Below are 26,227 nucleotides of genomic sequence, written 5' to 3'. Positions count from 1 at the left end.
ATATTGTTTGTTGTGTGTATGAATTGACCTGGGGGGTATTCCATCAACGTAGCTAAAGAAAGTCAAGCTCACTTGAAAATGTCTGACTGAAACTAACTCCATCTCCTGATTAAGCCTCAAGTCATTCCATGAACACAATCCAGCCTTAATGAATCAGGACTGACTCAAGTCAGACTTGCATAGTCTCGCTTTGTGCACGCACCCGAGGTTTACAAGAATCCCAAATGAATGGATGAATGAAAAGACGATCAAATGAGTCACGCAGAGGGGAGAGTTAGAGCGCCGTTTTTTTCAACAGCTAAACCGACGCTGCTGATTGAGCTGTTCGAAAAATGTACAGATTGTATTACTTAAAAAAAAGAACTGCAGATAATCCAGAGAGATGGCATGGTAGAAACATGCAGACAGACTAAATGTGCAAGTTATGCATGTTTCAGGTTTATGTGCATTTGACTTAATGCTAGATACTTAATTTAATTCTTTAAAAACCGGAAAGAAGTTGAAGCATCCAATAGCTGCTTATAAGATCTAACACCTGCAACAGCTCTCACACTCATGGTTTAATGATCATGAACTGATTTCACATCCTCTATCACAGTGGAACATTAAACATGCACAATTACCAATGATTACAACCTCATTACTGAACATTGACTTTAACGTTATTAACACACTTTTCTTAACTGGACACGAAACTTCCCATGAGCCTTTGCTCCACAATCAGATCTCAGAGCGACTATCCATTTGGGGTCTCTACAGTATAAAACCTTTACACAGATTAAAATGACATGTCCAATATCAGACCTCTGTTACAGCTGCACAGCATCAAGGTACAGCAGTGTCTGAATGGAGGTGGTGCACATTGAGTCTGTGCATAGCCTGCTTTAAGGTAACTGTTGTAATATATTATTATTAAGTATGCAACAACAGACTGTCTCTTTAAAACAGATGTGCAGCTGAAAATGATAGAAGTCCTTACCTATGTGAGTTTTTATGTAAAATAAAATGTTAAATTCCAATATTTATCAAAATAATAAATAAAAGGAGATGCCATTTATACGTGGGGTCCTTGTGGGATGTGAATTATTTATTAGTCTTTTTATAAAATCATGTTCTTTAAAGGCCTTTTTAAAAATGTTTTCTCACGTGTAGTTTCATTAGATGTGTGACTTTTACGATACAATTAATGTTTTTATTCATGATAGATTTTGAATAAAGCTGAGAGTTTTATGATCTTTATTATTATTATAACATGACATGAGTGATGTGAGCGCTGAAATTCACCAGACTGAACCATCTTTTATGAGTCTTTTTCTACACTTCGGACATTCTTTGACACACGGCTAAACTAAGTTTGACTGTTAGCCTGGTCCGGAGCACACTTGTTCACCAGCATAAGTTACCATGGTAACTCAGATAGGATTCATATAAGCTACGGTGATGGATCCAAACTCCCACTTAAATGAGCCAGATTTGAAGAAATAAGCAAGGATTCAGCTTATCCTGCTTCATGGAATGACCCCCTGGTGGCAAAAGAGTTTCCCCACTGGGGATTAATAAAGTTTTCTCATCTAACATTAGAATGCATTATTCATTGGCTGACTGATGCTAAGAAGAACATTTTGGTTTCAATCAATGTGGGCCTATTCCAGGTATTTAATAGAGGCAGGTGTTGGTGTAATCATTCAGGCAGTATCCTCATCAACCTCTATCCAGAGTTCCACTTAAGTATTAGTTTGTTATAGGGTGACATAAATGGAGCAAGTTATAAGAATTTTAGAATAGAAATGTAATAATTAGTGGTGAGAAATTGACTTGAATCAGCAATGACGTGTTCTACGCAATTTTTTTCTGCTGGTGATTTTTGAAATACATTTCATCCAGTGGCTTTTTTAAAACTCTGGAAATATGTTACCCTATTTTGATCTGAGGGAAAGGCAGTTGATTTTGTATATAATGAAACAGTAGCTACTGTACATGTTTGCCATCTTTTGGAGGAGTTCTGGGTTATTGTGGTGACAGATCGTCTCTCAGGAAGGATAACCTGTTGTTAAAGCTTTACTCATTTGAATGTTTTGTAACTCACTAGAATAGATAACATTTAATGTATCTTTTCTTCATCAAGTGATGTCATTTGAATTCAAATGTGGCCCAGTCAACACAATATGCCTCTGGAAAATGAGTGCTCAGGAGTCTCACTGGGACTTTGTTTAAATCAATTGTGAAGTATGAAATATATTAATTGTTTTTGCAACAATCCTGGCTTTCATACCAAAATAAATATAATGGAAATCAGTCATTGCTTCTTAGTAATATACACTACCACACTTTCCAAAAGTTTGAGTGTTTCATATAGCCGTGGTTATTCTAAATGCGGTTAAGCAATGTGCTCTTAAGTGACACTTAGTGACTTGATGTTGTTTTAGGCTGATTTCCATTATTTCAGTAAAGAACTGAAGTGACTTCACAATAGAAACAGTGTTTCTTTAAACCCTTCATAGACAAAACATATCAAGAGGGGCTGCAAGCTGCTGTCCACAATACCTTAGCTTGCTCTAGGTATTTTGCTCCTTTTAAAGAGGACATATCATCCCCCTCCTCCACCTTTTCAAACAGTCCCCTGTGGTCTAAATGAAACATCTGTGCTGTGCTTTGGTCAAAACATAACATGAATCAAGCACCAGAGGAGGTTTGTGACCCTGTATAAACCAGCTCTCTCAGAACGCTCCGTTTTGGTGTGTGTGTCTCTTTAAATGTAATAACTAAAAATAGCTCCTAAAAGATTCTTAATACTCTTACAAAAGGTGTTCACTGAAGCCCTGTAAATGGTTAATTGTAATCTATTACAACGTATACACCATGTATTTTAAACAGAGCCAATATGAATGAAACATATTAATATTCAAATGAATTTCATGTCTTTTAACAAAACAACTCGATTAAAATAGAGTGCTACAGCGAAGCAACTTATAATTAAATAATAAGTCACCTTTGAACCCAAGTCCTCATAAAATGTATTTCCAACCTTAACATTTATACACCCAAATATTATGAATACAAATGTAAACTGGTTAAAAACTTGTCACATATATTTAAAATATCCTGAATGCCATCCATGTATCTTTCAATGAGCATCAGTGGGAGGGATTTCAGAACAGCTACTGTGTTCTCTTTTTTAGATACTGTATATTGATTTATCAGTGGATGTGTAATGTGTTGTGTTAAACATGCACACACACAAGCACAAGCACACACACACACACACACACGCGCACACACACACACACACACACACACACACACACACATACAAGTGTACCTTACTTAAAGGGGACTATAAGTGTACACTGTTCAAGTGTGGCCTTGTCTTTCTGGTCATTTTAAAAATACAAAAAAGTAATACTACATTTACTTGTGATGTTTCCAACCATAATATTACTTCAAATTATTTTTTTTAAAGGAAGTTGCCAAGAGGGGCCTTGCAGGATTGAGCCATGTCTACATATCTAAGAGGGGTCAGTCATTCACTGCAGGGGGGGTTGTTCACTGCAAATCCACAAACACACACACATACACACACACACACACACACACACACACACACAGACAGACACACAGACACACACACACACACACACACACACACACACACACACACACACACACACACACACACACACACACACACACACAGACACACAGACACACACACACACACACACACACACACACACACACACACACAGACACACACACACACACACACACACACACACACACACACACACACACACACACACTGCCTCAGTAATTTAAGGCAGCAGCAATCAAAGAAAACGTGTAGATAATCCTGGAGGGTATACTATTTGTTGCAACATATTTCTTTGTTTACTTCCATGAACATGTTTTCTGTATTTGTACATGAAGTTTTGTGCCATGAGCTATATTCAACTTTCTATAGGGGAACATATTTGAGTGATAAGTTGGCACTTGGCTCAGTTGAGTCCTTTCAGTTCAGGTTTATGCACCTCAGTTTAACACACTACAGGTGCTGCTGTTGTGATATCAGCTTTCACTGAAAGCGTGCAGAGCCAGACTAACCTCTCTAAAGGAGACATCATTTTAGTTTGCAGAATATATTTTGTGGTATAATAAAACTTCTATGAGGGAATTATTATCATTATTTTCTAACAATTGAAATCTGTAAAGACATTTAACTTGAAATAGATCCAGTGAGTTTACCTCATTCTTATTAAAATGTGTTCAAGATGAGCAAATGTATAGATATGTTTTACAGCTCATAATATGATCTGATTTCTCTCCAGATTTTCAGTATTCATTGTATGTGAATCGTTAAGCTTTAACATGAAAACTGTTGCTCAAATTTGTAGGACTTAAACCTGGAACATAACAGTAAAACAAGATAACAACACTTGTGCTTCCCACATTAAGTGTGATGTCACTGCAACATGGCCACCATGGGAAAATGGTCTATAGCAACAATTGCAACAACATTGCTGCACAAAGCGTTATGCACTAGTGTCAAAGCAGCATACAGTTTAAAGTAATAAGACTGATTGCAACAAAGAGAAATGCGTCAGTTATGGAATCTTTTTATTATGTAAGTTGTTACAGTAAATTTAGCTGGCCTTATGAGTTTGTGGCCATATTGATGATATTGAGTGTTACAATACACTGTCACTGACTCTGTTTCTAAACTTTGTTAACTTTACAGAATTGATTATAGTTTATAGATTTATAAGATTTAAAAAACAGCATAAGCTGTATTATCAGTGAGCAGGTGAATTAAATCTAACTAAGGGACAGAGTGCAAACAGTAACCAATCAAGGGGGAGGGGAGAAAGGGGGAAACCAGGAAGTGTACTAAAGGAGGTGCAGTAGGCAAAGAGAGGAAGTGAAAGCAAACAAAATAGTGATCTTTACTTCAACATATCTGGATGGAAGCTATTCTTGGCTGTCTGTTCCATTATGAAACGATGTGCTTTTTTGTGCAAAAAACCCATGAGATAAAGGAAAGGAACTAAGCATATTGCTCAATAAATTAAGTTTTAGGATTATTTGATAGTTTATGTCACATAGAGAATTTCTTCATCGGTTTGATAAAAACGTTGAGGCTGCTGATGGTGCCATGAATTAGACATACCTTGCCACTGCTATTTGCCCTTTATCAAGGTCAGTTTCACAAAGCATATTGCAATACTCATATTTCAGAGCAAAAACATCCATAATATTTGCAGCTGGATTCAATTGCTTTCTGTCTGATTGTGGAGAAGTACTGTAAGCATCTAAACACTCAACTGAGGGACTTCTTTTAAAATATGAGCCCTAAGGGAGGGGCAGCTGTTTATTTAAAAATGTTTTTTTTTTATGGACCCCATATTTTGATATTCACAATGTATTTTTTAACAAGATGGATTTGTTGTGTATCACTGGAAAGTCTTGACATGACACCACTTAGAAATACTCTTCTTCAGATACCATGCACGCTCTGAAGATTCACATAATTTAATTTAACTGTGTCTGGCTATAAGTGCTTTCACAATTAAGCTCATTTTGGTCCAATTTTGCCCAAAATGTCTGCTTTGTTTTTCTGTCGTCAGTGTCATTGAAATGAAATCTTTGTTCATATTCATCATGCAAGTGTTGCATCAAGACCAGAACCTCTATCATAAATAGGACTTGAAGAGCTAATCGTCCTGTTCATATATTCCATGCAGGCTTCATCCCCTCCTTCGCCCTCAGCTAATGAACCAAAGTATGAGAAGCGCTGGCTGGATGCCATCTCCATACCCTTGATGATAGCAAGAGTCTCGAGATACAAAGCTGGCACAGATAAATTAAGGTAAGGGTTGTCAAGAATGATAAAACTCACCTCTTAGGTGCACAGTTCACCGACACATTTGTTGGCTAAGCAAGTACTTTTCATTTCCATGGAAGATTATAATGCCAATATCAGTGAACAGACAAATGTCTTAAAATGCAACTTTATGCAACCAATATTTATGTCCTGTGAAAATCCCTCCTGGAAAGCCAATGTGTCAGGACACTGGCAGCGGAACATGAGTTTGATAAGCATATTAGAAATACAGTATGGTCTTCACCAGAAGACCTTATCAATTTTTTTTGTTTGAGTAAAACACTGTCATTAACACAAGGTACACAAAGGAGATGATAGAATTATCTGCTTTTGTAAATGTTTAAAGCTGTGTTTTGATTGTATCTTTTAAAGGGATACTTTCAAATTCTTCATTCATTTCCTGGAGAAAAGAAGGTCGGAGGACAGTAACAACACTCAAATCTGTCTGATTGCCATTAGGAATTTGGCTTTGAACAAAAAAAAAAGCACAATTTCACAGCTGGCTCCATTCAGAAGAACATGTTTTTCCTACATGCTGGATTCTACTTTTCTGTGGCCCTCAATGTAATGGTCTTCTTAAACTTCTTTGTATGAATATGTTATAACAAGTCTACCTCTTTGTCCCACTATGCTCCTTAAACAGTCATACATTTAAACTTAAATGTAAAAGAGAGAAGTAGGGCCTTTTTTTAAACTATTCACAAGTAAACTAATACTAACTTTAAACCATCATTCTCAATTTTTGTGCATTGTGTGTCGTAGTGTCACTACTCACTAGGCCTGTCCTGATGATACCGCAACACTTTCTAAAGTCACAGTAGCATCCTGGGAGAAAGAATGAAAGATTGCTGAAAGGATATGTAAACAATGGCTGACGCTCATTCAGGCGTGAGCTTCCTTTCTCAGAAATGCCAGCATTACTTTCCCTCCTCAAAGTAAAGGACAACAATATACTTGTGAGTTGTAGTCTATATGATGGAAAGAAAACTTTTCCAACAGCAGAACAGTACTTCTAATCTCATAAAGGCCCTAACGAAACAACATTCTTAGAATAAACTAGTGGCTAGGTCACCTTTCGCTGCAAACGCTGGTGAAACCAGATGCAGCTCACATGAGCTCTGCCATCCGAGGAGGAGCCAATCCAGCCCCACAACCAAGGCTTGATTTGAAATGACAGAGAATGACTCTTTCTACTGCAGTGTTAAGCCTAGCTTTGATGCTAGTACTCTGTTACTTTTTCTCAACAAAGGGAGCCATGCTGACCGCCATATCCTGTGGAAAATACAGGTATTATTGACAGGTACCTTGTAAGGATGTCCGAGTGGCTCAAAAATGAGGAAAATTCGAAAATGTAGTCCAAGTGAATTTATTTAGAGGTAAACAAATCAAGTGCAGCAATAAGTAGAGTGCAGGCCTGGAGGAAAATGTAAAAATGTAAAATAATACTACAAAATGCAAAAAGTGACAAAAAATGTAAGAGACTGAGCTCCAGACAATATCAGTCTGGGCCCTTGCAGCTCTGTACACTCTTTGATAATTGTTAACAAATTGTCTAACACTGTGCCACTCCAACTCCAACCTCCAACAACCTGCAAGGCTCCTGCCAAAAGGGGTTGGAAATCAATTAACTCTCAGGAGAGTATTACATTCTGCATCAACACAAAATATCTGCAATGAGGCTAAAATCATATCAAAATACATTTTAGTTGAGTAAATAATTAAACAGTTATTTAAATAAGATATTTCATCTCAACAACCTTAACACCCCTCTACCTCTACCAAACACGGCGCTTTCCACTTTGCACACCCCCATATAAGCCCAAGGCAATGTTCAGCTCTATTTGACAGTTCCTGGTTGAGAAAGAGGAATGCAAGCAAGGCTGTGGAGCAATAGGTTACTAACAAAGCTACATATTGATGTGTAACAATGGATGAAATGCTTTAATGTAAAAATAGTCGATTTGTGTTTTCTTTGGCTTGAAAATACAATGAAGTCATTTGTCAGTGAGTTATTTTTTAATTATGTCAAAAGTCATTCACCCAAATATTATTTGCTAGTCATGCTAAGCTAACATTAGCACAGGCCTCTCAGCCGGCTTAATGTTACTTCAAGAGTGTCTGTTTAAACTGTCAATATGAATGGACAAAGCCTGAGTGACGTCAGCCCTCTGTTACTGCAGGGGTCTCCGGAGGCTCATCGCCAGCCTTCACGATGCTTGAAATCCTGTCTCAGCCTAACTTTCAGTCAGCCTAATGTCAGGCTTTGAGCCGGAGCTGAGGCGGGTTTTAAGCCTCTTGATGAACCGTTACATAAGCGCCCACCTGTCAATCATGTACGCTACGTGCCTTACTATGGATAACACGTATCGTTTTCAAAATCTTTGTCAAAGTATTTTGTCAAAGTATGCTTTAGGTAGAAAGTATTTGTGTAGTTATTTAAAACATACATCCCTAAAAAGGTACATTCCCTCTGAAAGGCCAAGCAGCAGGGCCCCTTCAAGGCATGCAAGTAGATGCACAGGTCTCTGTAATACTGCAAATTGGATTGGTTCATATCACTATAAAACTGTAAGGCTGAGTTTGCCAAGGCTCGCAGTACAAGGTTAAAATAATCTGGTAAAATTGGGAGGGCTCAGAGTAAGTTTCTGTGGCCTTAGGCCATGGAAAATGTTTATCCCTGATAATGGTGGTGTCTATGTTCTCATCTGTCTTGCAGAAGCATAAAATATTAGTTTCCCATTTTGTCAAACTTGCCCCTAACCATTTGAATGGAGCCAAGGTAGAATATACATGTCCTCTCTAACACTGTCAAAAACACTACATCTGTCAATGTTTCCATTTAATTAAAGCCATTAGCTGAGCCCTGCTATCTTGAAGAGAAATTAAGGTGTATAAAACAGTTGAAACCTTCAAAAATAGAATAAGGTTAGAGAATGATTGTCATGCAAATATGATGAGCATTCACACGATATGTAGGGGCTCATAATGTTCTTCTCCAGACTCTCTGTTTTGGAGGTAATTTGATAGGTGTAAAATGTTTGTCAAGATATTGAAAGAAAGAAACTGCTTCTTGAAATAAAGTACAAGTCTTCTTAAAGGGTATGACCCCAGAGTTTTGGTGCATCTGCCCTGGAATTTCAAAAAATACATACAGTACCACAACTGCCTTGTGATCAGAGTTTCAAACCTGTAGAGAGCAGTGTGTATTTCACTGTGTATATTTACAACACACAATGTATCATTTAAATACGTTACTCAAATGTCAAGAGTCTGACACTAATTGGTCAAAAACACTAGTAAATACCCATATTTGTATGGTTTCAGCTGGAAAAAAGTGTTCTCAGGGTTTAGTTTCTCTCAGAAAGAACTAACAGCTTCACTTTGTGCGATGTTGCCTGTCATCGTCTGCACATCTCATGTCTAATTTTGACCTCTCTGCTCCTCTAGGTCCAACTGTTTTGAAGTTTATGTCTTGGATGAAGACAGCACCAATATTCTTCAATTTTGTTCTGCAGCAGAAAGCACTGACTGGCTTCAAGCAATATCTACTAATATCAATGAGTTGAAACACGAGAATGTAAGTCCGTCTCTGAACATTAAAGGTTTGGTTGGGTTTCTCTGTCTGAAAGTCTGAAAATAAGGGGTACACAAAAAACTGAGAAAGGAGTCAGGGGATCAAAATAAGTGGAGTATTATTGACATCTTCCTTCAGATTTTCAGTTTTATTCAGCTTCCAGACCATAATGCAATAGTAGTGGTTTGTTATAATTGAAGCATGGGGCCCCTCCAAACATGTTATCTGTCACTGCCTGTAGGCATTCATTCTGGGTAAATATATTTCCTGGTGGAAGGGCGCTGACCATGTAGAAGTAAAAGGACTGAAAGGACCAGTAGGTGACCTGAGGTTTCTCCTTAATTGGTTTGTCTAAAATGTCCCACAGGATGCCTCCCCGGACACCTCCACTTTCATATGCAACACATTGGTATAATTGTAATTCAACTAGCCCATAAATGTAAATCAAGCTAACAAACTAAGATGTACAGATGGACCGGGGATTGTCTCTGGGAGAATAATGCAATGGGTACCAAAGGTCATCTTTTTAAAAAATAAATATGGATTTCAACCTAAGGTTGTTTTAATTGAACATGTTGATTAAAAACAATCACACAATTTCAGCTAGTGGCTTATATTATATTGTAGTGTGTCTAACATACAGTTCATATGTGTTGCTCCTTGTTTTTACCTTTGTATGCTAAAATTTAATTTTCATAGCCAGATGGAATACAGAGTGCTTTAGTGTTAATAGTCCTTTTCTGACAAACGATCATAAATGCACAGCAGTACTACTCATTTGCATTTCTCTCTAATTTCCTCTGATTCTCACACTGATGACTCTGTGCCTTTTTTATTAGGATGCAGAAATACTGAAGGCCAGTGCTCTTTGATAGTACAGCTGTCTTAAAAGTATGAATAATAAATTCCTCCATAACCTATTTAGAGGGGGAGTATAATAGCTAGCTAAATATAATATAATATATAAGTTATTGTTTTAGTTAGTTTAGTATTACCTAGAACCTTTGACTCTTTGAAACCCTATAGGGCCAACATATGTTTTGAAGCGTTCATCCAGTATGGTGGAGGATCACTTCATGCTATTTTGTAAGAGACACTAAATATATACAATAAGGATGCTTGTTGTTGTTTAATGCTTTTTAAGATTTAATGAGAAAGGATGTTGATAAGAACTTCCATTTGTTTGATTTAAGTATAGCCTCATTTCTGGATGTTGTTTTGTTTACTGACAAGGTTCAGACTCTTTTCCTCAGTCCCAGGGGGAGGGAAGCTTAGCAGTAACGAAGGTGTAGATGATAAAGAAATCCAGTTTGCTTTCTGGCCACACCATAAATCAATGTTTTGCCCTGAACAAAAGCAATATGTTTAAAAAAGCAGTTAATCTGCTGAAAACAGAATCTTTGCCCAGTAAGCTACCCTTGCCCACTCAGGATATTTCAGTTAAATATGATCTTGATGTGTATGCTCCTTTTGTCATGAAAGGTTTCCCTGTCAGAGGGGAACCTCACAGTCCATTTTTCTGGAAGGCATGCTGCTGTTTACTCTAAATCCTTGGTTTGTGGGTTATTTGTTATGCTGTTTGCGGGGGTACCATTACATGCTTTTCACCTTAAACCTGATTTGGTAAAGAGGCATATAGTGGCAGGAGTTAATCCACAGTGTCCCATTTTGGACAACTATTGGGCTAGAGGTTGTAGTGATTTAAAGCTGATCAAATATGAAAATAAGAAAACACAACATTTCCTCCTACCAAAATAATATGTTGTGTAAAAATATGCTTCTAATCAATGATTAACGATTTTGCATCGTTAGTAGTCCCACCTCCGTTGAGGAGGGAATCAAAGAAATGATCATTTGTTAATAATCAATCTCATTACCTTTGGTTGCTGTTTTGAAAAGTAATATCCAGAAAATGTCTTTGGTGATAGTGGAGAAGGTAGTAAAGTCTCTGGAGTTTAACTTTATATATAGGCAGGAGTGCAGGCACTGCTCCAGATGCTGGTTTTCAAAAGCTGTAGTTGGATGAACAGAAATCTTTACTAGAGTTGTCTGAGTGCCTCCAAAGTAATGCAGTTTGGCCTAACTTGCAGGTGCAAAAGATAAAAAAAAAACTGCTTGCGTTTCTGGTTCGTTTCACTGGAAGAAAAGTCCAAAACTAGTTCAAAAATAACAAAAAGGAAGATGTTTGAGCAGTGAAAAATGTGTCATAGAAAAATAGGAAAAATATCAAAGTTGCAAAAGTAAAACATAAGAGCTCAAACTTAAGAATTTATGAAAATATAAAAAGAAAAAGAAAAGAATGATATGAAGATAGAAAAGAAGAGGAGGTCAAGCAGACACTAGAATAGAGGAAGATGAGCACACCAGTTTATCTGAGACCTAAAAGGGGAGTTGCTGTTTCAGGTTGCATGTCTTCCATGTCTTCTGTGTCCATATGTTCATAGTTATATCAAATATCAAATCCATCCAATTGGGCTGTCATCACAAACACAATCACATTTCTTCACCACTATTAATGATTGTTTAATTACTAGTGATCAACATGAGAATACCCAACATTTCACTTCTCCGAACTATATAGAAGAAAGCATAAACACATCTTGATCTTTTTTTGTTTTGAAATGTATTCATTTGAATCATCACTGTTAATTATTCACTCAGAGTCTGATCATACTTCTGTAAAGTTCCCTTTGTGTTTAAGGGAGTTTAAGGGAGAAAAAAACATTTTTTGTTTTGCGCTCCTTTCGACTAGTTACCTTTAAATATCCATTCTTTGTTATCATTTTGCTTATTTGTTTTGTTCTAAATCAGATATGACTCCAGTAATGCCAGCACTGTTTATTTCCTGTTCGTATAGACTGACCCTAGTTTAGGGTTGTAATTCTTATTTTATTGTTGTCTCTTGTTCTTTTGGTTGGTCCTCTGTTTTTTTGTTGTTGTTTTATCTCTAGTGTGTTATGTATTGTCTTTTGTATTGCTGTGTTGAACTCTTTAGATGTTTGTTTGGGTGACACACCTCAATGGCTTTATCATGATATAATAAATTACATTTCAGATACATTCTCAGAGATTGTTCTCAGGGTGTGGCCCTCATTATTTCAACTGCAGAAAAGCTTATTTTAGACTTTGTATATTTTTGACAATCAGCTGTTGTGGGCTACTTATTCATCCTGGGAAACCACACACATGACAATTGTTCAAGTCTGAGTTAGTTTTGTCGAGACACGGGTTCTTTGGACAGGTTGAGGTTTAAGTGAGAGTTCCAATCCAATCCAATCCACTTTATTTATATAGCACAAGTTTAAACAAACACAAGGTTTCCAAAGTGCTGCACAAGAGAGTAAAATAGAGATAACAAATAAATAAAAATATATAAAAATATGCATGTGTACACATAAAACAAATACAGTCACATAAAACACATAAAATCAACATCATCAAAATCAAAAGAGTTGAAGCTAGTTGAAGCCAGCTTACTGAAGTCAGCTCAGTCTTTGTGAGCTGCTTTGATGGAGTAGGTTAGTCTACACATATCCAGTATGTTTGAGGCTGTCAGGAGTCCTTTGGCTTGAAACCTTGGGGAAGATGTAACAGTCAATAGTTTAAGTATTTGATGAAATAAAGGTTATTATTTGATTAAATGTCTGCGATTGGCAAAAATATAATGTCTGGTTTAACTAAAGTGATGAGTAAAGATTATTGTATATACATATTGTATGTTTGGTTGATTGAGAATATTTATATCTTTAATATCCTGATATTTGAAGGATATTTATATTAGTCTGGCAACCCATGTCTTGTTCAACTCTTATTTTTTCTTTTAGGGGGTCAGGATACCTTTTTGTTGTAGTATAATGTATATGATTGTGTTTTGCGATTATGTAACACTGATTTCTTTTTCTCTCATAGATACAATTAATCAACAAATACTGCTCATCAGATGATCAGGTGTGTCTACACTCACTCCACCTCATGAAATACCCCAAGCACAACAGTCATCTTATAGTATGTGTTAGATACATAAATAGCAGCAGGCCGTCCACACCAATGATCTAGGGGTGCATCCAGATTGTCCCTCCTATCTCCTTTCACTATCCACTTTACCTTAACCCCGGGGAAAACATCATGAGGTTAAGGAAAGATGTTAGGAGAATTCATAAAGGACTTAGGGAAAGGCGATCTCGTTGTTTTGATAATCCGACCGCATTTTCCACTAGGCCACGTCATTAAATGTGACGGGCCGGCGGAGGTTAATGACGTGGGTCCGCCGTGTTGAAACTACAATGTTCAGAAAATGGACTACAGAAAGCACATCTAAAAAACTTTCCCCTGTGTCTTCTTACCGGTGAAATAATCCTAATCACCACAAGGTTGGGATTGAAATAAAAGCTATATAGACTACCAGGCTACAAGTAAGAAAAGTGAAACCATCAGCTTCCTGTCCACTCAGAAATCAACATCAGAATAAATATGATTGTATGAAATTCATTGTTACATTTATAAAAGATATACATAATGTTTTATAAAAATGTACAACTGCACAAAGCATCCTTAAGTGAATGAAATATGTTGAATAAAACATCATCTGGTTTAAAATGTCTCTTATCTTTTTATCCCTTACATGATCTGTGTCACTTTACGATCATCGTTATTGTTCATGAACAGTCGGATGCGCGACTCGCTTTAAATGTTGCGGCCGCAAGGAATTGTGGGGCGGCATATCTCATCTCCTTTGGTAAAGGATGGTCCAGTGTATCCTATGCTAAAGGAGGTTATAAAGGAAGCATTCATCCACCTTTCCTTAGCTTTTAGAGAATTCGTACGGCTCTTATCATGGCCGCCACTTAAATGCTTCATTTCACTCAGTTAGGAACTTTGAAAAGTTGACAATTGGGACGCACCCCAGGACTTCCCAGGAAGATATTCAGTTTGTAACTTTAATGGTACATAAAGACTTACAGAAATTGACATGCAGTAATTTAACACCACAGGTCACACCCATTTACACCACATTCACACAAGGATGGCAGAGGCTGCTATGTAAAGTGTACTATAGTCCATGGATACATATTCACACACCAGCGAGGAAGAAGCGGGCCAGACTTGGAGGCTTGCCTAAGGACACATCAACATGTGGTTGAAGTAGCTGAGCATCAAACTCCTGACACACTGGTTGAGAGATGACTTACTTTACCACTGAGCTAAACAGAAAGGTAGTGCCTTGGTCTACTTAAAGACAACACATCTTCATTTGCTTTTTGGTATGACATGCAGAGCACCCATCTACACAATCCATTTTTAGGCACAGGGAACTCCTGCTCTGATGGTTGCATATTTGACAGCTATATGCTTTTCCCTCCTTGGTTACTTATTTGACCATTACATTTATCTTGGGTTTCCATTCACCTGTTTTTTCAGCATTCTCAATTCAAGTCTTTAAAATTGAAAATAGTAATTCTGAAAATTGGCAAAAAGTTGTTAAAAAGTCCATCATTTGGTTAAGTTGTTGGCCAGGAAAAATACAGGCTATCTTTGGTCAAATTCTTAAGCTTCCTTTTTCGTTTGTATTACAAACAACTATGTTTAAAAAATAATCTCTAAATAAAACTATAGAGTGTACTGGCTGACTCAGGTTTATTGAAGCTATATTCAGTGTGAGGGTGCTGGTACACAATCCATCTTTAGGTACTGCCGTCATTTGAAACTCAGCAGCCTTGTTCAATAAAGCTGCTGTAAGAAGTTATTTGCTTCAGTTTCTCAATTTAACCAATTGGGACATCAATTTGCAAAATGTATGTACTATGTTTAAAGGCTTTATATGTAGTATTTGTCACACTTAAATGTAATATAAATCAAGTATATCCTCTGAAAATAACTCTGTGAGTCATGACTGTCTACAATGGGTGTAACACCCGAGTCCCACTGTCTGTGATGTTTTCAGAGTTTTCAGAGTCCTATCTTCACTTTGTTTACATCGCCAGCACAGCCGGCTGACTCCTCCCCTCGTGTATAAAAGTTGTTTAATTGAGGGACTAGAGAAAAGAAGAATAACATACTGTACTCACTGCTTAACTGTGTTTCTAGATCACGATCATTTCAGGTAAATTTACATGCAGTGTGAAGATACGAGCATAATAAAGATCACTAGCATTAGCATGCTAACACAACAATGCAGCGCAAGTTGTTTTGGTTTCATGCTGGTGCTCAAGGGCGACATCTACTGGATCAAAAAAATCACATATTCTGCCTTTAAGAGTCCTCAACACCTTGCTTATGACCATGCATATTTTGCTGTTCAGGTCTGTTGATTGAGATCAGATTTCATATATGTATACTTTTTTAATCAAATAGTAAAATTGTGTAAAGGTGTTCCTCACATCTCTGCAGATTATTCACATGGGCTGGGCATGTGAAAGCCCAGAGGGTAGCGCCGCCAGAAGAACCTTGACATTCAAGTTCCTGGCGCTGAGAGGACCATATTTTCATATCTTCAGAAGACCACCGGTAATTTTTAATTTCATGATTAATTATACTTTAAATGTATCATTGTAATTTCTTTAAAACTTTTTAAAGAAATGAAAAGGAAATAAATGAAATAGGTGGGTTGAAAATATGAGGAACTAGTTTCACCCCCTCTAACCAAAGCAGCCTCCGATGACGCAAAATGATTTTTGCGTCATCGGAGGCTCCTTTTCAGAAAATAAATACAGATCTTTCCCATCTCAGGGGAAAACGAGGGCGGGATGCATGTGATGTTAAAAAAAAGATGTGGTAGTAGCGCTTGAAGCAACAGAGATCGCAATAATATGCCCTAATGACAATATTTACCTTTATATCAATGCTACATGTAGTTCAAGGGAATCACACTATCAACACAACAGAAAACCTAATGTTGTCATTAATGATGTGCACTGAGATCGTAGCGCTCACATGTATACACTTGGGACTGAGCAGCAGTCACAGTATATAAACGTCACTCCCACCTCACATTGGCGTGAGGTGAATTCTCCAGATGAATATCCTGCTCTGTTCTAACATCAGTGGTCTGGCAGGAGGAACTCAGGGTGAAGTCCTCCTACAAATATCAGGAGTTTTTCAGGAGTTTTATGCAAGTGTGAAAGCCTTATTCCTGTAGTTTGCTGCTTTGGCAGTTTCATCACATATATTACATGGCTGATGTTATTTACATTGTCAAGGTGTGGTGTTCACTGTCTATTGGCTCTTCCTGTCTGCTCTTTTAGACCTTCATCACCCTTTAACACTACTCTTCTCACCCTGTATTTTTGGGAGGAAGCTCAGTGGGCTTAATTCCTACTTGACCTAATTTTAGGTTCAGATTCCTAACAAACCAACATAGCAGATGGAAGACTACAGTATTTTATTAGACAGTATACGGAGCAATATACACAAGCAAAAGTCGATTTTAGAAATCAAAATCATTCAGTCCAACTCTTGATTGACCTGTGTGTCTGACTTACAGTAGTGAAGCCTGTTTCAGTAGAATTCTAGATTAAACAAGATTAAATGAAGCCCGTATAACACAATCCTATTCTAGGGGTTTTGTTCGGCATCTTGTCCACTGTCATGGCGGGATATTTAAATCAGTGTCTGCCCTGTCCCTACAAATTCAAAAATAATTCAACACTGCAGTATTTTTTCTTTGCTTTTAAACAATGCATATTATGCATGCCCATAAATGAATACGCTGCTCTGACTCCTGTTCTGCATTTGCCCTCTGGATCTGCTTTCCTCAGTTAAAATGAAATCTGGACACACTTATGAACACAATAACCAGTGAGGAGAAAATAATATTGCCCTTTGATATGGAGATAGAGGGTTTACCTTTACCAAGGCAAGAAATGGAGATACAGTTCACACCATTGTTTCTGCTGTTTCTGTTTTCAGAGTGAAAAAACAGCTGCTTCAGTGGGTCAGTCAGCAACAGCTGACTTTGTTTCTACAGTTCATGAAGACAAGAAAACAAAACACATGCCCAATGAGAAACTGCAACACCCAAACTGTTATGATCTCTCAGTAACAGAGGGATAGTAATAATGTCTTCTCATGCTTCTCCCTACTAATAGGTCCCTCCTCTTTAAACAGGAAAGCGTAGAAAGATGGCAAATATAATGAGAAAATGATTTGTCTCCAAAGATCCATCCATCCATTATCTTGTGCTTATCTGAGGCGAGGTCACATTGACTGCAGGGTAAGAAAGTTGCTCAAGACTTCCCTCTCGCCAGGGATCCCTAGGCCTTTCCAGGGCAGAATAAGCCCTCCAGAGAGCTCTGGGTCTACTCAAGGAAGCCTCCAAAAGGTGGCATCCTAATCAGATGCCTGAAACACCTTACTGTACTGTAATAGGATACTTTCGATGCGAAAGGAAAGTCATTTCAGTCACTTGTATCTGCGATCTCGCTCTTTTGGTCACTACCCACAAATTATGACAATAGATGAGGGTTGGAACGAAGATTGACTGGTAAATTGAAAGCAAACCGTCCAGCATCCCTCTGGCTATACTGCTCATGCTGCACCAATCCATCTGTTAATCTATGCAGATTTTAAACACAATTGTCATGATCCTGACCTTTAACTGTCTATTAGTAAAAGCCAACCCACCACTTGCAGACTAATAGCTAAACTAAAAGCAGGGCACAGTAGCTCCATGATGTATCTTATTGTTGCTGGGAAACCTCTTAGGAATGACAGAAAGCAAAACATAGCACATAAGGAAATGCCCTCTCATAAAACCTTGTTTGCTTCATTCTACCATATGGATAATTCTTCAAATTAAACCTTCTTCTCCATGCTTAAACAGTAGTAGGCGAACATGGTCTGCTGTGGACTAATGCAATGCATCTGCAGCTCTGTATTCCCCAGTTGACTCAAGTCTGTGGCCCACTAGGGATTTCCTTTGTGTACCATACTGTCAGAATGGCAGTTTGTGAGATTGGAGATGTTACTGCAGCTGTTTGTATTCATTAAAGAAACAAGTGTCAGGTATTGTAACAGCAGAAAGTGTCAAACTGAACTTGAAGATAGCAACAAGCAGGTATGGCAAGCTGAAAGAAAAATATCAATGTTACAGATCTTTCAACAGCATTATGGGCAATGCCTGCACTCTTTAAGGTAACAGATAGTCCTTCTTGTAAACTATCACCAACCTCCCTGAAAGGCAAAGGTTGAAATAAAGAAATGAACTTGCTATTGTACAAAGCTATTTATGAATGTTACAGTATCTAAATACCACCAAGAGGTTTTTAGTGCTCTAGATTTTCTTGAGAAAACAGTCAAACAACAAATGGAATTAAATAATAAACAAAATAAGTACATTAAGATTAAAATCAGTTCGCCCTCAACCAAGTCTGCTAGTCAGACAAACCATGCAGGATGTACTTTTGCCTTAGTTTCTTCAGAAAATTTTCAAAGTTGTACTTTCAATCTTTTAATTTGGGACACTTACATGGAATTAAATGTTTTTGTAGTTAAGTTCCAGATGTTTTCCTTCATAGCTGTATGGAAAACGTATTTCATATGCAGCCCTCTATTTAGGCACTTTAGTTTGTTTTGTTCCACAGAAATGCTACATAACTATTTCTTTACCTGTTATACTATTGGGACACCTGCATCTTTGTGGATAATACTGGTGTAACTTCCAGCACTGGTGTAACTGGTGCTTTCTCCATTTGCATTTAGTCTTTTTATTAGGAGGTGCTGCAAACAAGTGAAAGAGCTTGTTTTGATATGCTGTGTCTAACATTCCTTGATGGTTATTTCTCAGATAAGTGCTGCTGACTGGGGACAAGCTGAAACAACATATAACCTCTACGAGGTACTTTTCAAAGTCCACAAGGTAGGTTAAAGCAGCATGCTGATACTTTGCATATAAGCTGTTTAAAATTAGAGTTTTTCTCGTAGTATACATGGCTGTTTGTTTTTCTTATCTTTCTGGCAAATAGAAAATGTTTGTGTGAGACGACCTTTTTTTTCATTTAAACTGAGAACACCCACTGAATTAATCATTAAAATGTGGAGGGACAGAACATGTAATAATGAACATTTTTTGTGTTACAGCTGTGGTTGGTAGAGGACTGCTGGCTCCAGGCTAGGCTCTACTTGGGGCTCGAGCAATCCTCAGAGCAGCAGGACAATGAGTCTCTTTGCTTCAGTATCCTGGTCGGCCACGGCCAGAGCCACACCTTCAGGGTAGAGCTGGCCACTGACCTCGCTATCTGGGAGAAGTCCTTCCAAAGAGCTGTCTTCTTGGAAGTGCAGCGAATACAAGTGAGTATGTCCATATGTAACATGCCACATTTTTGACTTTTGCTAATTTAAATGCTTACCTAGCTGTTACACTACTCTTTGTGCTTTGTTTGGTTTAAGGCAGATAAGAAGTGCCAACAGGCCTTCGAGCTATAATGTATCGAAGGTCCCAAAATAGAAAATTATAAATTCATAATTTTTACAAATAATTTTAGACCTATTGTAGTGTATTTTATTTAGCTTTGCAGTAAGTTGTATATGGGGTCAAGACCAATGTCAACGTTTTGAAGTTATCAATGACAACACATCACACAATAGTTTCTTTAACATAGTCAATAACATACATAGATGTTATTATACTATAATTGCATTTACTCAATATGACAATGTATACAACATTTGATACAACAAAAAAACATATAATAACACTAATGCATGTATAATGTTCAAAATGATTTAAATAAAAAATGTCTTAAGGTCTTGGATATATTTGCATTGTTTGACATTGGAATGAATTTCATTGACAACTTAGCCGATATTTACATTAGCTTCCTTTTGTTGCTTTGTTTTATTATTAAAATGCATTAATATGCATGTGAGTAAAACAAAGAAATTAGTCCATACATCAATGAGCCACTAAATTGCCGTCCACTGGCCAAACCAACCCGCTCACTATAATTTCACCTGCTTATTACACGGCTTCTTACTTGAGAAATCACAAAATACTGATTTGGAAATTGTTTTATTGGTTTTAAAATGTTTGTTTCCTCTGCTAATCAAATAGTTAGAATCCACAGTTTGAGCTGGGACCATAGCATCTGTTAACTCTTTAGCCTTCTTTCTGCTGTTAGAGCCTCTTTTCTCCCTTACACATGAAACAGATAGACGTCAACCCAACCAAACTTCTGTCAGATGATATTAGTAAAGTAAGCCCTACAGAGGCTGCCATTGGAGCCATGTCCCTAGCAACTGCCTGCTCTGCATAGTTACTGTTTATGCCTCTAAGCAGTGGTCTAGTATCTCTTGATAGCAGACCATTGCTATGCATACTTGGCCAATCAGAATGAAGAATTAAATGAAGCTGTGTTATGGATTATGCTCAGGGTCTAAAATGTTTACTTTTGTTTTCGAAAAGTACCAGTGACATTCATTGGCCACTTTGGTCAGGCTGAAACAGAACTAAGTCATTAAGATGTTTTTATTGTAGCATTAGATAATAGTTAGCCCTGATGAGTCTGGAAGCCATTTTAAAGTTTAAAGACTGGTTTTCTAACTCCTAGCATTACCTGAAAATCTGTGATGAACAAAGAAGAATGTAACAAGTATGTGAAATGAAATTGTTGAAAACCCCTGTTAATCTGAGTGAAACCGAAGCTGACATCCACTTATCTTTGTAATTCTTGTTGTTTACTACTTTAGCTGCCATGAGTCAAATTGTTGAATTCAACTGAAACTACTTTAAGTAAATACCAGTTCTCTAAATGTACATCCTTGCATTAATGGTGAATTATTGTGATTAATTCAAAGCCTCCATGTTGGCTTAGCAGGCATACAAAATATATACTTTATGTGTTACTACAACACACTACATGGAATCCAGCAAAGTGGATAGCCTGAGGTCAGGTAAATCATTTGAGCCAAGCTGAACAACAAATATTCCCTATTCATTATATTAACATACGGACAAATGGATGTTTGCTTTTCTAAACCAAAAAACTGGTGAAGTAAATAACAGTAAAAAAAGGTCATAAAGCATATTTAACTTAGTCTTACTACTGTAGGAGAGATGAGTTGTTTTTTTACTGTGTATGTGTATTCAACAGCAGTACTGTGAAGACTGAGACACTCAATCATTATAGTTATACTTTAACAGAATAATATTATATTAATAATTCAAATGATCCTTTCAACAGAGTATATTAATAATTTAATCAATTAGTCATATTCATTTCTAGTCAACAGAGCAGTCAGCATGTCGACTGCAGGAGCAGGGGATTGGCTATAAAATAAAATTACATTCACTGTCGAACTGAATCATTTTCAGAGAGAGTGTGGGGGTGGGTGATCAGGGCTTCACTAACACTGTTATATTTCTTTTTTTCCACAGATTTCACCACTAAAATAAAGTGAAAGGTTTCATTTGTTTAACTTTAGACATGGATGAAACATTTAGGCTTTCAAATTTTGAAACAAGGGTGAACTTCTGTAAGTAATCTGAATCATGAACGTGGATGTGGGACCCTCCTTTGAGCTTTTAGAGCCTTAAGATATTCTCTCATTTCAAGATTTGAAAAAGTAAAAAAAAAGTATGGCACACACATTTCCACTCTCGACCAACCAACTAAAAAAAAAAAAAAATGCATCCAGCCTGAGGTCTTTGAGTAGTGACATTTGTAAATATTGTAAATCAAAGTACCTGTCAGAAGATATTTGTGTCACTGGCAGAGTGAATTCCTATATGGGTCAACATGGGGACCAAATATAATTAAATGTGTCCTATTTTTACCAGTTATTCTTCAAAGAGTGTATGAGTATTACAAGCATGCCTTGGTTGATTCTGGTGTAGTACACTGGATCTAGCAATGTCATCACCACTGCAACTTCTCCCTGTAGCCATAATGATACATAGAGGTGTTTGGGGTTTAATTGATAGTTAAACCAATCTTTGGAAAGATTATGTCATTTGTAAATTTGTTTGGGGACTGGTGAAAGTCTTCTGCCACTTGTAAATGTGTCTCAGCGTCTCTAGTTAAGTCTCGTTTGTTTCACAGACATTATCTGTCACTTTGCATCTTACTCTCATTTTGACTTGTCAAAAAACAGTGGATGTGTTTTTACTATATTTCAAACACGGGCCCCTGCTTTTCTTGATTTTAGCATTAGAGACTTTGTGAAAAATAATAATTTCATGTTACTTGGTCCCCCCAATAGTCACTACTCACTACAGTCCTACATGAAGTGACAGGAAGAAGTGGCTGGCCTACAACTGTTTTGTGAAATCCTACCTTTCCTTATTCACAGCACATTGCACTCTTGCTACAACCACTCATCATTATCTAAGTCAATATAAACACATTGGCTATTGTAAGCCTATGAGCCATATGCTCTTTATGATGTTTATGGTGTTGTTTAGAGGCTTTGATATTGTTTAAATAATTCTCCCTCCATTGCGTATTTTGAAGGACTAAATGCCAGTTTTGATGGTTTTTACAGAACAGTATACATGGCTAGGTTTTCTCGCTTACACTGAAAAATGCACCACAGTGATTTTATTCAAAAACAGTTATGTAAAAGAGAATATACGACTATCTTTTCTCTGTCAACAGTCCAAAAGCTACATGTGTAGCAGCCAAGGGACCATACTTTGCTTCACCATAGATTTTGGATCAGGCTTCACCTGTTCAGATGGCAGTTCAAAGGTGAAGTATTACAACATTCAAAATTGCTGTAGACATCCTAGTCATGTGTTGTTTTACTACATTATGTTTAATTATTATACATGATATATTGTCCTTATTCAATGTACTCTATAAAAGGTTCATTTGAGGTTATTTTTGTAACCTTGCTACGTGTTTAGTAAATGTCATTATCATTACAAGAGTGGTAAAGCACTGATTTAAAGGGTGCAGTCACACTGGCCATCCGTACCGTGCCATACTCAAGCACAATTTGGCCCCCCCACTGCGCCATTCCCACGCTGGCCGGCACGTCCCGTGGTCACACTACACAGGACTATCTGTGTTTAAGCACGATTACCTCTTGTACATAACGTCTTAATACAACACAGAGAACATGACAGCTACTTTGTGTCTTATATTGAGTCATGTTATTCAGATACAGACATGAAACTCTGGATTTCTCCATAATGAAGGCTGTCAGCGTTGTGTCTGCATGCTTGTGCTCGTGCATGAAGTGTACCGTGCTGAAGCACACCTCTCTGAAGTGTGCCAAAGCCAAGGAAGTGTACCGTGCCTGAGCACGATACGGAGCGGTCACACTGGTCAAACGAACTGGAGTTTAGGGTTGAAGCGTGCTTGGGCACGGTACGGATGGCCAGTGTGACCGCGCCCTCAAAGTACTTTTTTAATTGACTGTTTTTCCAGTTAATGGTATTCAAATGTTGTGTTTGTCTGTCCTCTCTCCTTTGAAGACTGTACTGTGGCAATATAAGTTCTCCCAACTTAAAGGCTCCTCTGATGATGGGAAAACCAGGGTCAAACTTATTTTCAAGAATGCTGAAAGCAAGCAAATAGAAATGAAGGTAAAATAGTTTTAAATTAGTTTTCATGATTAAATATGAAAAATATGGGATAACTTGAAGTTAAAGTGAAATGTCTTGTTAATTTCTAGACGACCTTGATGTTCTAATATCTCTCTCACTCATACTTCTGTCCTTGACTTGTTTTCTTTTAGGAACTAGAGTTTGCTAATCTAACAGCCGTCCTTCACTGTATACATTCATTCATCGCCGCCAAAGTGGCCTCAATGGACCCTCTCACTTCAGGCTGTCAAATTTTCCCTGGAAATAACATGGATGGTTGAAAGGACTCTTCCTTAACCTCATGTTTATACAGATTTATATATGTAAATCTGCATTTTGTGCACAGTGCCAATGGCTAAGTATATCGTGTTCTTCCTATTTTTGTATGAACTTCTGAACAATAAATATTTATAGAAGACAGTAGAGAGGTACATAGTGTATGAATCGTAATGTTTTTCTAAATGTATGGACTTATGGTTATACTGTGTCTTCAACATACCGCTACACCAACATGTAGTGAATATGAATATGACCACCGACCTTTGACAGATATTTTCTTCCCTTTCATTTCAAAGTTGAAAAGTAATAAAAATGTAAACCTCCTCTGTTTCCATTAAAATTTTTGAATTTAAGTAGTCATATTGGCATAAAATTATGAGTGATAGGGATTTCACGTGTCCCTTATATCGTCCAATGAAAGGGTTCCAGGCAGAATTTGCTGAATGGCTAATGTTTTATCCCCTGGTATGATGATTTAGTAATTGTGTCCTACCTTTGTGTCAAAAAAGGCAAATGTCCTGAAAGGTTTAGTGTAGCTCTATCTCAAATATCTGTTGCTGCAGAAAACAAAGTTGCTTGTGCAAAGGTCTTGGTTGTCTGGTTCATTTAAAGCCTGATCCAGTCATCAGTGATATTTGTAAAATTTGTTGAGCTCCAGTGCAAAACTCAACTTTTTTTTTTTTTTTTCAAATTTTATTTATTTGCATTTTTCAGAGAGGTTGTGGGTTCAACAAAGAGTTTGTGGAGTCCTTTTGCTCTCAACTGTCACTATTTATGGAGAAAATATTATTTTTCCCAAACTCCACATAGGCAGCCTGATGTTGGTGGTGATGTTGTTAGTGTTCCACAAAGATCTCAGCAGCTTGCTAAAAAAAACATCATGTTTTGTTACCAAATAATTAAACTTTGAAACTATTAACTGTGTGTCATTGTCAGTGTTTTTAAATTGTGTAGCATGGAAGCATGAACCTTTATGTCATAAATTACACAAGATGTGGCAAAAGAGATTATCATAACATTGCATTTTATTGTTCCGACAGTACTTTGAACAATGTTGGTGTCATCACAGTTTCTGTAAAATCAAAAATTGACACCACGTGATGTAATAGATAGTTGTATTTTTCTTTAGCGGTCACTTGCTTTAATTTTTATTCTGACATTTGTTAAAAAGTTTTAATTAGGTGCTGTGACGACAGGAGCACACAAAGAGATAAAACTTTTAGGACCTTTTGTACTGCCAGCGGCTCAAACAAAGCGTCATGAAGTTTCAAGCACCTGCTTAAGTATCAATGGTCCTTGACCCTTTACACACTGATGGCATTAGACTCTGAATGCTAACTTTCCAGGTGTCTTCAATCCTGCTGTCATTGTCTTTCTCAATGTTACTAAAGTCCAGAGTCTGAATCCAAAAGCAGTAAGAAGGGGGGAGGTCCCCAACAGGGTTGGCAGGGTGGGTTAAGACAGCCATAACAAAAATAATAAAACGTTTGTTACTGATATTAAAAGGCACATTATGGAATCTAACAGTATATGACTAATTAAAAAACTGTCTTAATTCATTACTTCTCTTGTTTATACTCTTCTTGTGTTAACAGAAGAACAGTAAACTTTAAACTTGCACATGTAAAACTCAACATCTTTTTAAGTAATGACAGGAATCCCATTAAACAGCTTAACACTTTTTCACACAGCATATTGATTAACAGCAGGCAAACACTTTTACCATTTAATATGCTACAGCAACCGATTCTATTTCTGTCTCAAATGATTTGGAATGGATCTATGTCAGCTACAAGGAAATTGGCCCTAATTAATTATTGCTGTTCAAATTTAACTTTTGTATGTTTAACAAAATGGGTTTTACTGTTAGAAGTGAGCTAGCCTCTCATGGCTTTGTACAGTCCACCAGTGTGTAGCTTAGTCCATGGCTTCTAAAACAAGTTTGACAGTTATTTCAGAACTGCAGTTCATT

General features: G+C 37.2%; 1 protein-coding gene across 1 annotated transcript in view; it reads left to right on the top strand.

The window, feature by feature from the left end:
• sntg2 (syntrophin, gamma 2) overlaps positions 1-24,497 on the top strand; it is a 38,815-nt gene extending 14,318 nt beyond the window's left edge. Inside the window, exons 9-17 of the mRNA XM_061062879.1 lie at positions 5,739-5,863; positions 9,326-9,455; positions 13,362-13,400; positions 15,840-15,956; positions 19,234-19,305; positions 19,527-19,736; positions 23,042-23,134; positions 23,866-23,976; positions 24,129-24,497. Of these exons, the coding sequence (XP_060918862.1) occupies positions 5,739-5,863; positions 9,326-9,455; positions 13,362-13,400; positions 15,840-15,956; positions 19,234-19,305; positions 19,527-19,736; positions 23,042-23,134; positions 23,866-23,976; positions 24,129-24,257 (1,026 nt within the window). The 3' untranslated portion in view covers positions 24,258-24,497. The remainder of the gene's footprint in view (positions 1-5,738; positions 5,864-9,325; positions 9,456-13,361; positions 13,401-15,839; positions 15,957-19,233; positions 19,306-19,526; positions 19,737-23,041; positions 23,135-23,865; positions 23,977-24,128) is intronic.
• Positions 24,498-26,227: the final 1,730 nt, after the last annotated feature.

This window comes from Labrus mixtus, chromosome 18, assembly GCF_963584025.1.
Source record: "Labrus mixtus chromosome 18, fLabMix1.1, whole genome shotgun sequence".
Lineage (NCBI taxonomy): Eukaryota > Metazoa > Chordata > Actinopteri > Labriformes > Labridae > Labrus > Labrus mixtus.
The sequence above is the reverse complement of the archived record's forward strand: the minus strand, read 5'-3'. Positions and strand labels throughout refer to the sequence as shown.